The sequence below is a fragment of the Eumetopias jubatus genome, unplaced genomic scaffold, assembly GCF_037043125.1.
Source record: "Eumetopias jubatus isolate StellerSeaLion01/CBP00866 unplaced genomic scaffold, mEumJub1_p1.0 scaffold_2, whole genome shotgun sequence".
NCBI lineage: Eukaryota > Metazoa > Chordata > Mammalia > Carnivora > Otariidae > Eumetopias > Eumetopias jubatus.
Window position 1 is genome coordinate 135,883,759 of NW_028274808.1, and position 16,258 is coordinate 135,900,016.

General features: G+C 36.6%; 2 protein-coding genes across 2 annotated transcripts in view; one reads left to right on the forward strand and one right to left on the reverse strand.

Annotated features, from left to right (window-relative positions):
• The window catches only part of LIN54 (lin-54 DREAM MuvB core complex component), a 61,356-nt gene that overhangs the window by 31,609 nt on the left and 13,489 nt on the right, over positions 1–16,258 (forward strand). The window contains 1 exon segment of the mRNA XM_088021137.1: positions 12,067–12,283. Coding sequence (XP_087877263.1) covers positions 12,067–12,283 — 217 coding nt within the window.
• THAP9 (THAP domain containing 9) overlaps positions 14,599–16,258 on the reverse strand; it is a 37,925-nt gene continuing 36,265 nt past the window's right edge. Inside the window, exon 7 of the transcript XR_015767791.1 lies at positions 14,599–15,947. The gene's annotated coding sequence lies outside the window, so the exon portion shown is untranslated. The remainder of the gene's footprint in view (positions 15,948–16,258) is intronic.

Consider the following 16,258-nt stretch of genomic DNA (forward strand, 5'->3'; position numbering starts at 1 on the left):
CTATATATAGCATAAGAGTGCTACATTAACATGGGTAATTGACATTAGTCAGGAAACTGGGAACCTGAGCAATAATGAAGTTTTCTATTATAGAGAGATACTCTTCTATTCTCTATCAGTGGCTATCAGTATTTTTTGAGGTCATTGTGTCCCCTGTGCTGAGACTGTGGGAACTATAGAAGAGCTTACAGTGGTGGTTGGGCAGACAAAATTGAATGCGCATAAAACAATAATGAATAATGAAATAGGTGCTTAGTTGTGTGATATAGACAAGATAGTTCAAAACTAAAAAGAGGTAGGTCCTCTTCCTTCATTCACCATTTACTCAGATACTTAACCAATGCCTACTATGTGTTAGGGGCTGTGCTAGGAAATAGGAGAGAACAAAATTAGAAGCGTGGAACCTAAAGTCTATGGCAGTTGCGGGAGGGAGTGTGATGGAAATGAATCAAATAATTATACAAACATATAAAATTGCAAAACCATGAACAGAACAGATGGCATGAGATCCTATGTAAGGAGGTTGAACCACAGTTAGGATGATTAGAGAGGGTATCCCTGAGCTAAGGTTTTGTATGGCTTTGAATTAGAGTGGATGTCAGCCACAAGAGTGAAGAATTGGAGTGTACGTGTGCGGCACTAAGACAACTATTCTGATCAGAATTAGTAATGCTTTGGAGGGAATGGAGAGCATATATAGATAAGGTTAGATTATGGATAATTTTCAAAACAAAGCAAATTTAGGCTTAAAATTAGTAATGCTTTGGAGGGAATGGAGAACATATATAGATAAGGTTAGATTATGGATAATTTTCAAAACAAAGCAAATTTAGGCTTAATTTTGTCATTTAATGGAGATTCATGGAATGTTTCTGAGGCAACAAGAGCTAAAGAATTAAAGTGAAGTTTGCAAAAAAATAGCAATGTCTCTGGTGGCAGGTAGAGGCTAGTCATAAAGATGATTGAATTTGTTTTGCAAATATCCAGGCAGGAAGTGATATGAGCAATGACAATATCAAAAAGTTAAGTTAGAACTGTTTGGGGACAGAGATTTCAGAAGTTGATAGCTTTTGCTTTGGCGGTGAAGCTCTCACATATTTGAGTTGGAAGTGATTGTGGTGGTAATGAGTACAATTTGAAGTGAAGGGTGTCTGTTTTCCTGATAAACTTTGACGTAGATTGTTGTAATAAGAGTTGGAGTTGAGATAAATTATAGGTTCCATTGGGATTCTGTTGCCTGAAGCTTTATTTTGTTTCTAGCTCCTCATACCAGTACCCAATAGTCAGGTTATAGGAGCAGAAGGAATAAATGAGAATTTATTCTTTTTTCTGTTATATTGGCTTTGTTTTATGCTTTTATAATTATGTTGATTGAATACCTGTGGGGTCCTGTGGCCATATTATTAACACCTTTTACTATAGAAACTTAAATTTTTTTTAAGATTTATTTATTGACTTTAGAGAGAGAATGAGTGAGCTGGAGGGGGAGGGGCAGAGGGAGAGGGAGAGAGAATCTTTAGCAGACTCCATGCTGAGCGTGGAGCCCAACACAGGTCTTGATCTCAGGACTCTGAGATCACAACCTGAGCTAAAACCAAGAGTCAGATGCTTACCTGACTGTGCCACCCAGGCGCCCCTAAAATTAAATATTAAAAGCCTAAAAATATTAAAAAGTTAGGATAGTATAATTAACCCCCATGTACATGTACCCTTTATCCAACTTTAGAATTATCAGCTTTACCTTGTTTTCATCTATAACCTCCTACCACTTTTTTTTTTTTAAAGTAAATCATGTCATTTCATCTGGAGATATGTCTTTATGTATATAAAAGATAGGGACACTTTTTTTTAACTTACCCATATTCCTTTAATGTCATTAAATACCTTGTTAATTTGCATTTCCCTAACCATCATATTTATTTTTACAGTATGTTTGAATTTGGGATCAGATAAGATTGTGAATGATCGCTATTTCTCTTAGTTTTTTTCATCTTCCTTTTTTTTCTTGACCTTTAAAAAAAAAAACAACACAAAATTGGGTTGTTTATATCCTATAGTGTTTCATAGGCTGGTTGTGTTCCTTTTTTTTTTAAGATTTTTTATTGATTTATTTGACAGAGAGAGAGACAGTGAGAGAGGGAACACAAGCAGGGGGAGTGGGAGAGGGAGAAGCAGGCTTCCCACGGAGCAGGGTGCCCAACGCGGGGCTCGATCCCAGGACCCTGGGATCATGACCTGAGCCGAAGGCAGCTGCTTAACCTACTGAGCCACCCAGGCGCCCAGCTGGTTGCATTCCTGCGGGGTCCTGTTTAGTTTCAGTAATTTCTGGAATGGAACCCAGATGGCTCCTGTATCTTTCGACTTTACATGTGTTTTACAGATACTTTTTCCTATTGTGTGGCTTATCTTTTATACCCTTAGCAGTATCTTTTGCAGAGCAGAAATTTGTAATATTAATGAAGTTTGACATACCAGTTTTTCCTTTCGGGGATTGTGTTTTGGGTTTTGTATCTAAACAGTCATCACCAAACCCAAGGTAAACTATATTTTCTCCTGTGTTATCTTCCAGGAGTTGTATTGTTTCATAGTTTTATAGTTTTAGGTCTGAGTCCATATGAAAGGTGTCTGTGTTGAGATATACTTTTTTGTATGTGGGTGACCTATTGTTCTAGCACCATTTGTTGAAAAAACTATCTCTGTTGAATTATTTTTGCTCCTTTGTCAGAGATTGATCAGTTGATCATTTTTGTGAGTCTATTTCTGTGCTCTCCTGTTTAATCAGTCATTTTTAGTCTTTGCCAATCTAATTGATTAAAAGGTCTCACATAGATTTATATTTTAAAAAATTATTCATGTCTTTGTGTCTTCTGCACTCCTTTTCTGTGAACTCTGATGCCCTATGTTTTCTTGTAAGAGTTTTTTAGTATTAGATCTTACATTTAGATCATGGATCCCTTTTGAGTTAGTTTTTATATATGATGTTGGGAGAGGAGTCATTCAACTTCATTCTTTTGTATGTGGATATCCAGTTTTCCTGGCAACATTTGTCTTTTCTACATTGAATGGTCTTGGCACCCTAATTAAAAATCATTTGACCATATATGTGCAGGTTTCTTTATAGACTCTATTCTGTTTCATTGGTCTGTGTGTTCAGTATTGGTTTTTGGGTTTTTTTTAGATTAAATCTTTGATCTATTTGAAATTTATTACACAGAATGAGTTATAGGGATCCAGCTTTTTTTCTTCAGACCAAATAGCTAATTTGTTTATTGAATAGCTCACCATTCTCTGTTGATTTGAGATGCCAGCTTTCATCATGAACTATTCTATATATAGGTTCTTTTTCTTTAATTCTCCAAATAGTTTATTTCAAAATTATTTTTGTTATAATAACAAATTTAATAATTTGAAATTTGCTTTACAGTATAATGTCTAAGATTCACCTATGTCATAATCTATAGCTATAGTTAATTTTCATTGTTCTGTAATTTTTTTTCCTTTCTTCCCCCCTTTTTGTTATTGAAGTATAATTAACACACAGTGTGATATTAGTTTAGGTGTACAACATAATGATACAACAATTCTGTACGTTATTCAGTGCTCATCACGGTTAAGTGTGCTCTTAATCCTCTTTATTTCACCCATCCTCCCAGCCACTTCCCTCTGGCAACCACCAATTTGTTCTCTATTTAAGAGTGGTTTTTGTCTCTTTTTTCTTTGTTCATTTGTTTGTTATATAGGTTCTTTTATCTATTCTTTTGATCTTTAGTACTCTACTCCTAGGCCAGTCCCATACTATTTTCTTTATCCTATCTTGATAATGTTTTAATCTTTAGTAGGGCTGGTTCCTGATTTGTATAAGGCTGATGCTTATAAAGCGGGTTGTCTAATTTTGCCTGTTAATAGTCATTTGACTCTTTCTTTGAATGCTCCCATGGATACTAATATATTTCAATTACTCATCCTTGTCACTGTACTTCATAACTATAAAGAAAACATAAGTTGGGTTAATATCCCTGAAAAAATAACAGAAGAATGCCTTACAGCTATTTCATAATATTCCATCAGTTAATAAAACAGTGCTGAAAGTTCTGGTATTCATCTCAAGGTTTGACTTTGTCATTAGTCATATAATATATATAATATTTATCTCTTCCTAGTTTCTCATTTGTCTCTTAGTCTGGAAGCATTTTAAAGGTTGCCAATTTGCTTCTTGTTAGGTTTATTTATTTTAATAAGTAATAACCTGAAGTTTGGTAATTAGGATAATATAAACATAGTTTTTCCATGATGATAAGCTCTATAAACATTCACAGATTTTTAAAGACCATATTAATATGGGGGTGCCTGGGTGGCTCAATCACTGAATGTCTGACTCTTGGTTTCATCTCAGGTCACCATCTTATGGGTCATGGGATTGAGCCCCACATTGGGCTCCGTGCTCAGCAGGGAGTTTGCTTGAAAATTCTCTCCTCCTGCCCTCCCCCAACTCACATGTGTGTGAGCTCTTTCTCTCTCTCTTTCTAAAATAAATAAATCTTTTTTAAAAACCATATTAATATGAAACCCTACAAATTCCTGATTTCAAACTATATTACAAACCCATAGTAACCAAAACAGTATGGTATTGGCATCAACACAGATACACAGATCAGTAGCACAGAATAGAGAGCTTAGAAATAAACCCAATTAATATAGTATAGTCAATTCATTTATGACAAAGGAGCCAAAAATATAGAATGGGGGAATGATACTTTCTTTAGCAAATGGTGTTAGGAAAACTGGATAGCCACATACAAAAGAATGAAACTGTACTATTATCTTATATCATACACAAGAATAAACTCAAAATAGATTAAAGCCTTGACTATAAGACCTGAAACCATATAACTTCTAGAAGAAAATGAAAGGGGTCTTTGACATCAGTCTTGGCAGTGATTTTTTGGATTTGACAGCAAAAGCAAAGGCAACAAAAACAAATAAGTGGGACTACATCAAACTAAAAAGCACAATAAAGAAAACCATCAACAAAATGGAAAAGTGACCTATGGAATGGGAGAAAATATTTGCAAATCATATATCTGATAAAGAGTAATATGGAAAACATATAAAGAACTCATACAACTCATTTGAGAGAAACCAAACAATCCAATTAAAAAATAAATGGGCAGAGGAACTGAATAGACATTTTTCCAAAGAAGACATAACAAATGGCCAACAGGCACATGAAAAGGTGCTCAGCATGAATAATCACCTGGGAAATGCAAATTAAAACCACAATGAGATGTCACCTCACACGTGGTAAGGTTTTGGAGGTTCCCCCCAAAATTAAAAATAGAACTCTACCATATAATATAGCAATTCCATATCTGCGTATTTATCTGAAGGAAATGAGATCACCATCTTGAAAATATGTCTGCATTCTAATGTTTTTTGCAGCATTTTTACAATAGCCAAGACATGAAAACCACCCAAGTGTCCATTGACAGATGAATGCATAAAGAAGGTGTGAAATACACACACACACACACACACACATACACATATGTATATATATGTCATATATGTATAATGGAATAGTATTCAGCCATTAAAAAAAAATCCTGCCATTTGCCACAACATGGAAGAACCTTGAGAGCATTATGCTAAATGAAGTAAGTCACAGAAAGACAAATACTGTGTGATCTCACTTATATGTGGAATCTTAAGAAAGAAAAAGAAAAATGAACTCATAGATACAGAGAACAGATTGGTGTTTGCTGTGGGGTGGGGTTGGTTGTGGGTGAAATGGGTGAAGGTGATCAAAATGTACAAAGTTCCGGTTAGTTATAAGGTAAATAAGTTCTGGGAATGTAATGTACTGCATGATGACTTTAGTTAACATAGTGTATATTTGAAAGTTGCTAAGAGAATAGATCTCAAAAGTTCTCTTCACAAGAAATACTTCATTATGTCCAGTGATGGATGCTAACTTATTGTGGTAATCAGTTTGCCATAAATACATATATGGGGGCACCTGGGTGGCTCAGTCGGTTAAACGTCTGTCTTCGGCTCAGGTCATAATCCCATGGTCGTGGGATTGAGCCCTGTGTCAGGCTCCCTGCTCAGAGGGGAGCCTGCTTCTCCCTCTCCCTCAGCCTGCTGCTCTCCCTGCTTATGCTGCCTCTCTGTCAAATAAATAAATAAAATCTTTAAAATATACATATAAGATAAATATTTTTTTCATATATATATGAAATCATTCTGTAGACTCAAAAACTAATATAATGTTATATGTCAATTATATTTCAATAAAAAAGAAAAACATAAGCTCTTTTCTCTTTTAAAATTATGCCCAAATTAGTTGCCATTTACCTAGATTCAAAATGAGTCTTAAGTCATGTTCTATGTAGAAATACATATGAATTGCTATTTTAAGAGATTTCACAAATATTTATGGTGCAGGTTGGTTAGGATTCATTATGTCTGCTCTGCCATTCTTTATTACAACTTCTTGTGAAAAGCTATTTCCTATGGGGTGTCTTTACATGGTACCATTTGCCTTTCTCTTGGCACCAATATATTTTTTTAAAAAAAGAAAAATTCCCCACCCCACCCCCCGCAAATGCTACTGCTAAATAAGTTTGAGAAACACCATATACCATATCCATCTAGGAAATGTGTAGTGGTCATTAGCATATAGTAAGGGCTCTGAGAAGGCTTTTGTTTAACTTTGTTTACCTTAGGGTTTCATAAATCAATTTGACAGAGTAGGCTGTTTCATGTAATATCTAATCCTGAAGAGTTAATGTTTAATGAAACAAACACACTTTAGTAACACACTTTCGTAAACACTGCCCAGTTAGCATTAAGGAAAATATTGTTCTGATTTTGCAGGAGATTAAACAAAGGCCATCTTAATATCTGTTTGAAACAGCACAATTTATGAAGGTGTCTCAAAGTGAGATTTCATGTAGTGGTAATGTTCTCCCTTGTACAATAGACAAACAAAGATATAAAGAAGCATTAGGTTGCTTGCCAGAATACACACATGATTGAGACTTAACTGGAACCAAATCCCGTATTATCCAAACAATGATTTCTAAGCAGTATTTACAAAGAACCAAATATGGAACCCTACAAACTTACTGTTTTTGGATATTGGTTGAGCCTTTTCTCTCTCTTTCTGTCCCTCTCTCTCCCCCTCTGTCCCTCCCTCCCTCCCTCCCACTTCACCAAATAGAATAAGAATCCTCATTTGCAGAACTAGAAGAGTGTTTCATTTCTTTCCTTTTAGGTAAACTTCAGTTAAGCAAGAACTTTTGCCATTTGCTAATTGGAAAATAATGTTCAAAGAAATTTATTTTAAACACATAATTATGATATTAATCTGTAAATAGAAATAGCTTAGAAAGGGGTGCCTGGGTGACTCAAGTCAGTTGTAAGTGTCTGCCTTCAGCTCAGGTCATGATCCTGAAGTCCCAGGACATGCCACACATCAGGCTCCCCACCCAGTGGGGAGTCTGCTTCTTCCACTGACCCTCCCCTCTCTCGTGTTCTTTCTCTCTCTCTCTCTCTCTCTCTCTCAAATAAGTAAATAAAATCTTTACCAAAAAAAAAAAGAAAGAAAGAAAGAAAGAAAAAATAGCTTAGGAAATAGTATAAATAGAATCTTTCAAGTCCAGGTATTTGAGGGAAGCCCTTAATGCATGTTAAATGTTGCTATTTTGAGTTTAAATTAATATAGTTGCTTTTTAAACCAGCTGTCAAGGATGTTAATCAGGAAATAGAGATACCTGAAGATTTTTTTTAATTAAAAAAAATTTTTTTTTTGAGAGAGAGCACGTGCAGTGGGGGGAGGTTTGGGGGGCGGGGCAGAGGGAGAGGGAGAGAGAGAATCCTAAGCAGGCTCCACGCCCAACATGGAGCCCCACATGATCATCCAACCCTGAGATCATGACCTGAGCCAAAATCAAGAGTCGTATGCTTAACTGACTGAGCCACTCAGGTGCCCCAAGAGATACCTGAAGTTTTTTATTGAATTCATATTAACTGTTTTTCTGGTAATGTGGTATATTCAGAGAGGCATTCATAGGGAGTTCCTCAGACTGTTGTACTTCTAGGAAGGGACCAACTTGTAAATTCTCAAGGAAATTAAGTGTATTCTAATGCCTCTGTCTTTTGCAAAAATAGTAACTGTTATATGTTACCTAGTATTTCAGGTGTTTGGAAAATGCAGTTTAGTAAGTGGTTGTCAAGAGTTGGTGTTGGGGGAGGGTATGCATATAAAGGGCAGTGCAAGAGAGTTTCTTCGTGGTGATGGAACAATTTTGTATCTTGATGGTAATTTGATTACATGAATCTATACAGTCTTTAGTATACATCCCCCATAAGTGCATATAAAAACTGGGGAAATCTGAATAAGTTCTGTTTTGTAGTTGAGTTAATAGTATTGTATCAATTTCCTGGTTTTAATAATATTCTATGGTTATGTAAGATGTTATTCTATTGGGGAAAGTGTACATGGGAACTCTTAGTTTTGTAACTCCTTGTGATTTAAAAAAGTACTTTCAATGTTTCTTAGAGGCAAATGTGCAACTTTAGTTCTTACTGGAGTTCTTGAGGACTGGATACTATTTACTTTTATTTAGTAATTTAATAACTATTCATTAAGCATCTACAGCTGGAGGCATTATGATGTCCTACTTAAAAGGATGGGATTTGGAGTTGGGTCTGGTTCAAATCCTGGCTCTGCTACTTTTTAGCTTTGTGACCTTGGGCAAATTTCTTAATCTCTCTGAGCTTCAGTTTCTCCCATCATCTATAATGGGCATAATGATGATACAAACAGCAGCTCACATTTATTGAGCATTATAATATGTGATAAGTTATTATTTGTACTTCATATAATTTAACTCATTTAATCCTTAATAACAATCCTTTTAAGAAAGGTATTATTTTCACATTTTCAGTTGAGAAAACTTAGGCACAGAGAAGTTTAGTCACTTGCACAAGGTCACACAATGAGGAATGTTGTAGCCTAGATTAAAACCCTGGCAGTTGGTATTTCCTGTTTTTGACTGTGCAGAACTAGCTTGTTGCAGACCAACTGTCTTACCAAAAACAACTAAAAAACAGAAAAAAATATATTTTAAAAATCTATCTGTTTGAAGTCATTGGAGACTTACTAAGGGAGCTAGGACACCAGAGGCCACATTCATGAAGTAAAGGGAAGCCTAGAGAAGTCATCCTCATGTTCATTGTGACACTTCTTTTTAGGGCATTTGCTGATTTGTAAGTTGTAGCTGAAAGACTGAGATGATGAGCAGAAAGTGGCTACAGAAAAGTTAAGGAGCTGACTGGATCTGTCAGTCTTATAAATCTCATGAACAAAAATTTGGATTCAGGGTCAAAGGAAACCTATAAACACCCAATTCCTAGTTGGGGCCACTATACAGGAGAAGAGTGAACCAGAAATAGATAAGGCCTCTGGAAGATTGAAGCTCCCCTTCAAATCAGCTCAGTTTGTGATTGGTTTAGGATAATCTGCCCCTACTTTTAACTGCCTACCATAAGCCGAAGTGAATTTTCTCTGGAGGAATATAACATCATTCAGAGCCTCAAATTATGCTTAATTTTTCATAAACAGTGTCTGGCATTTAGTCAGAAATCATCAGGCACATGAGGCAACCAGACCAAATTATTCAAAACCAAGAAATATAGGTAATGGAGTTATCAGACTTCTAAAATAACTAAGATTAATATATTCAGAAATTTATTTAACAAGATGAAGAATTTCAGCAGAGAGTTAGAAACTTATAAGAAGGAATTCAATGAACTGGAAACTAGTGTAACATTGTGTATCAGGTATGCTTCAATTGAAAAAAAAATCAGATGAATATTTTCAAACTGGAAACTTAAAACGGAGATTAAGAATTTAATAGATGAGTTTTTCAACAAAGTAGATACAGATAAAGGACTGGACATTTTTTGAGACACAAAATGGAGAGAATTCCTCATCAGCAGACCCACACTTAAGGAAATCCTCAAGTGAGTTCTTTAGGCAGAAGGAAAATGATCCTAAATCATCAGTGCTTTGAAGCAGGAAGATACAGGAAGGACAGAAAGGGTAAATTTGTGAATGTATGTAAATGAATGTTTTGTGGAGGTAAAATTATATGTAGAATTAGAATACTTAACAATAGCATAAAGTTGGGGCAAGAGTAAATGGTGTGAGTGTTCTAGGGTTCTTTCATTTCCTGGGTGATACGTAAAGTACTAATGTAATTTTTACATTGTACATCGTCATCTCTAGGGTGACCAGTAAAAGATTAGTAACATAATGTATAAATAAAAAGCTAATACCGGAAAGGGGAATGAAATAATAAAATATTTAACCCAAAACAAGGTAAGAAAGGAGAGAAAAAAGGAATAGAGGACAGGGGATTCAAATAGGAAACAGTACAACGGTGGGTTTAAATCCAGATCTTTAGATAACTGTGTTAGTTGTAAACAGACACATACTGATTTAAAAATACAGTGAGATCTTATTTTTGTTTTAAAGACCCAATTATATACATCTCGTAAGAGTTATAGCTTGAAGCTTAGGATGCAGAAATTTGAAAGTAAAGAGATGGAAAAAAAGTTAAGTATGCTCTGCAAACTTAACTAAGCCAGCCCCTGTACTCGTCCCATGCTATACCTAGCTCATAATGTGGCTGCTAGATTTAAATCAGATCATCTTATTTAGAGTTTTAAAAGCACTGTCCCTCATACATTTTAAATACCTGATAAATTTACTGTGCTTGAGGCACCTTGTTTAGGATAGTATTTTTTTCCATTTTGAGCTGAGATAAAAAGGGCTGTGTCTCTTGCATCACTGTATATATTTGTCTCAGGCTTGCTTGATTTTTCAATAGCTTCCATATGTAAACATTTTATCCCTTTTCTTAAGCTTTATATTGTCATTTAACCCATGACTGTTGTGGCTGTTTTCTCTTTGTTTTAAATCTGCTTTGTGGTGCCTCTCCCCGGTGACAGTATGTGAATCATTTTATGCTGAAGTAATCTCCTTTGACTATTGCCTGTAGCGTTTCCACACTAAATGACATTCTTTTCTCTCTCTTTTTTTCTGAGCTTTTATGACAATGTTCAAATTCTTAAGAATTATTCTTTCATAAATAATTATGCACATAATATAGATTTCTTCCATCATGTCAGTTGTCTTTTAGCATGAGGGCTCTTTGAAGAATAGGTGGGGATGTAATTCTTTTATAAAATAATACTGTAGAACCGGTTGAGAATCTGGTCTGGACCTTTGCTTTGGAGAAGAATCTGTTGTGTATTGGTTAAACATCAACTGAAAACATCTTGAAAGACTTCAGTTCTGCCTCTGATGTTTCATTTAGCTTTTTGGGAAGCTGTTTATCAGAATAAAGGAGAGTATTAAAAATTATTAAAATGATTATATTGACTCAAGTTTGAATCTCCCAAAATTAGTTTCCCTAGACAGCCAAAATTGGGGTAATTTTGGACCGAATTTGGCCCCTTAATTAAACCTGTATGTTAATGGGTACATTTTTGTCTGCGGATACAACTGAATCAACTAGACTTAATGAGGGTATGAGATGGGCTTTTCTTTTGGGTTTCTTTCTTTTTTAGAACATGTAAAAATGAAATTTGTCCTAGTTAATTTGGTGGGTAGCAATAAAGCCAAGTATCTGCATCCTCTTCTCTGTGTTGAATATGAGGCTTAATTCTGGGAGTTTTAAAATAATTCTTTTTTTCATAAATATTAACAAAACTGAATAAGTTCTTGTAACTTAAGTAATAATTTCTTCATAGCAAGTCATCTGACCTGGATTCTCAAGGAAGTAACTACTAGAGATGGAAGGTAGAACTCATTAATTTTGGTTTCACTCCTATATTCATTACTATTCTTTTCATTTCTCTTTGAACAGGTTGTTCCTTGCAACAGCTTTTGATGAAATACAGGAACATACTTTTTATTTGAGCAATTGTCATAAGTTAAAAGGGTAGGAAAGTTAAATCCCAGATTAACGATAGCCATGTTGTATTGTTTACTAGGCAGTGAAATCAGCTGTGCAGACCATCACTGTTGGAGGCGTGAGCACATCACAGTTTAAGACAATTATTCCTCTGGCAACTGCTCCCAATGTCCAGCAGATTCAAGTGCCTGGAAGCAAGTTTCATTATGTCCGACTTGTTACTGCCACAACAGCCAGTAGCTCAAGCCAGCCAGTTAGTCAGAATCCCAGTACAAACACTCAACCTCTCCAGCAAGGTTAGTAACCATTTTTTAAAAACAGTAATGAATTCTTTGAACATTATTAAAGAACACTGGTCCTTTTCTTGCTGAAATCCTGATTAAGTGTGGCATTTCAGCTGAGAGTATGAATCAGCAACTGTTGCAGAAGACCGCAAAATAGAATCATAGTTGTATGTAAATACAGTCTCTCACTCTGCTAGAAGTTGGTGCACAGTGTACTATACTACCAGACCGTCAGAATCATTCATCAGTTTGGGGTTAGCCATTGTATTGCTGGTTTATAAGCCTGTCATTTATGCTAGTGGGACAAATTTAGATGAAACCAAATTATTTATCTTATTTTCTAAACTGTGAAGCTGCTTGATAGGGTTTGGATCAGTTGAAATGACTAGTAGGCAAGGTATAAGAACTTGATACTACTTTCATCCTTTACTTATTTTGAATCTGTAATTGCTAATAAAAAGCAATTAAAATATTCTGTTATTTTCCTTAGTTGTACTTTTCCTGGAGGGTATTCTTGTTTGTAATCCTTCCATTTTCTGTTTGTGTTTAACCCTTCCTGTCACCTGATACATGTACACAGACACACAACAACCACTTTCCATGTTTGTCCACTTGTTAGAAATTGAATGATGTGAAAGGATCAGGACAGTTTACAGTTTAGGGCCAAATTTTTTTGTCTTAGAAGACTGCTGCATGTCCCATCGATGTCAAAAAGCAATTGATGGCAAGTAAATGATTTATTATTTACTGGATGTAAATAGAAGAATTAAAGACCGCTTGTTTGCGCTTTCATTTTTATTAAGGGATCAGTGGGTTGGAGCTATCTATTGCTGATAGCTAGTTCACCTGAGGGAAACTGGGGAAAAGAAAACCTACCTATTTATTTTTTAAATCACTGGTGGGAGAAACTAGGGGGTACGTGAGGGAAACAGTACTTTAGTATGTAGTTTATTAAAATTAGACCTGTCAGGTAATTATATTTTCTAATCCCTCTTTAAACTGATGTTAGAGGAAAATCTTTTATTACGGTGTTCTTAATAAAAGGAAAAGGAAACTTGTGTAGTGCTAAGGGAGCCAAGTTTTATATTCTCTCAGTACTTAAACTTAGCAGGCCACTAAAAGAGGTGCTGCAAGTGCGGTTTACTCAGACGGCCATAATGGTGTAAAGCACCCATTAAGTACAGTGGGCTGTATTTTATGTGTGTGTGTGTGTGTGTGTGTACCATATGCTGAGATCCACTTCCAGTGTAATGTTAATACTAATTTCCTTGTCAATGATAAGCCTTTGGAATAAGTAGAAAAGACGCTGAAGACCCAGGAAGAGTGGAGGAATAGGTGGGACAGTGCGTAATTCTAGTGCATTTATTGGTACCTTCTTTTCCAAGTTTATATCTTTCTGCCTCTCTCTACCGCTGTACGCCTGTTGCTTCCTGGAAATCCCTCACACACACACACCTGCTTTTTCCCCGCTTCTTTCTTCTTTGCTTTCCACCTCCCGTTTTCCCTTTCTGTCCTCACCTCGATGTCTCCAGCTCCTTCAGTTCTCCCTGTATCTACCCTCTTCCCACCCATGCATATACAAAACCACCTGTGTGATGGCCCTTATGCCCACCCGTGGTTTTCTCTGGTTGCTCTCCTATCCCATAAGAGACCTAGGTATACATAATATATATTATATCACAGGAATAATGAATTTATAATTTTTATTAGCAATACACAAAAATAGTTGCTCTAGTTCATCGAATGTATTAATATGTCCTTCTAAGGGCTTACTTTCCAATAAGGGATTTCCTTATGCCAAAGGGAGTTGGGCTCATGTTATACATTTCCCACCAAAGCCATACAAAACCAGTATTCAAAGGCTCCACCATGGTCACTGCTGGCTGGATAGCAGGCAGCACAGTAGAAAGATCCAGAAGAGTTCATGATTAATCTCTTTAGAATGTAATCTCCTACCATCTTGGTAAGGAAGTCAATTTAAGAAATTAAAAAGCCTTAAACACTTGGGTATATGGTTTCTAAAATTTGGAAGGAGTTTGTTCTAAGAGGATTGTTCAGAATTTCTGTTCAAGACTAAAGAAAAGATTATTCCAGCTTCTGTGAAAATGGCAGTAATAGTAATGAGGGACTGTGCTCAAAAGTTGAAGAGGGAGAGAAATACAGACCATTGATGTAGTTATGTAACACCAATATGTCCCCCTTTCCATAGGTAACTTGTAGCGTTCTCTTTTTGGACCGCTTCATTTTATATTTTCTTTATTAACTGGGTTTTAGTGAAAACTCAGCCTGCAGATGCCAAGCTAATGTAAACCTAGAATTCCCCCAAATTTTCTAGCTGTGTGCCTGTGTGTGAGTGCGCGTGCCTACATATGCCCACATGCATGGAGACAGTTACCCTTTCTTTATTATCCAAATAAAAATCATCTGCATTTGTCATTTGATGTGACTAAGGGCAGGCCACACACTCCTTCCCGTTGTTGCAGAGACCACCAGGAAGTTCTTACCTTCTCTGGTTGTTGGAGCCACTTCATTGTGGCTGCTCAGTGTGCTCACGGAAAGATGACCAGCATCCCCTCTCCAAGCAGCAGGTGGTGTAGGGGGTCTGTTCTCCAAGTTCTGAGCAGGAATTCAGGCTTTTAATGCCTTTTCATTCACCTTTTAATTCTTTTTAGTATCACTGAGACCAGTGTTCGGTGGTTATTATAACTTAACGAAAGCAGCCGAAGAGAATCAGAGCAGGAAATAATTTTAAATCCAGTATCAGATGTCACCACTCCTATAATTCTGGTCCTGTGCTTTTTGTGTAACAACTTTATTGAGCTATAATTCGTGTCTACTATAAAATTTACCCTTAAGCATACAGTTGAGTGGTTTTTATTGTATCGAGAGAGATGCAGTCATCACCACTAAAATACTTTCTGGAGGGCTCCCCCTCTCCCTTTTCCCCCTGTCCCCTTGCTGCAGGGGCTCACTCCCTTTTAGGTCAGAGTACTGTCTGGTGTTCTTCCAGGACTCTCAGCTTTCTGTCTTTAGCCATCAACCCTCCCAAGCTTTTTTATCTAAGGAAGTCTGTTCTTTTTATTGTTCAGAGCAGTTTAGATCCCATTATCTCAGCCCCTCTCTTTCAGACCTGGCTCTAGTTCTTTTTGCATAAATAGAACCGGAAGGGCCATCCTTCCTGTCTTTTTAAGTCCCTTTTTTGGACTGTGGAAATAGCAGTAGGCAGCATTAAACACTTTACTTCTTTTGGTCCAAACATGCAGGTCTGGTGCCAGCCTCTCCTGAATTTCTTCATAGCTTTTCTCTATGTTGGGGTTCATCTTCCCTTCAAATCAGCTCATCCTGGAGGTGTTAGTTCTGGTAGCTGTCATTTTCCCGGTCACTTGAAAGCTTCACGATGGCTTATGTTTTCTTCCCTCATACGTGCGGTTTCTGCCATCTACTTGGGTGATAGTTCATGTTCCTTTCACCTCCACCGTATCTCTTGCAACTGCTCTCTCCTGTCCGTCCCCAGCTCTGTCACCCCAGGTAGACCCTCAGTGTGTACACTCTTCTAACTTGCTTTGTTTCATGCAACTCCATTCTGGTTTGCACACTGCTACCAAATTGGGTTTTTCTTGTGCAATTCCAGTCATATTTCTGTACTTCGAAATCCTCAGAAACTTCTCATTGCCTACTGAATTAAAAAATAAAGATTAAATATATAGATTTCAACCCTGACATTCAAGACTTGGGCTTGCCTACTTTAACCCTAGGTTCCAACCAGACTGGTCTGTTCACCAACATTTTGTGAAATGCTTTGCTGCTTTCCAGCATCAAGCCTCCACTTCTCATGCTCCTGCCTCTGCATGGAATGTCCTGCTTCCGGTCTGTGTGCCCTCTCCACAACCTGACCATTGATCAGGACCCATCTCAGACACTATGCCCTCCATGCATTCTTCCATATTCCCATCCTCTGCCAGCAGACGTAACGTTCTGTCTCCCTTG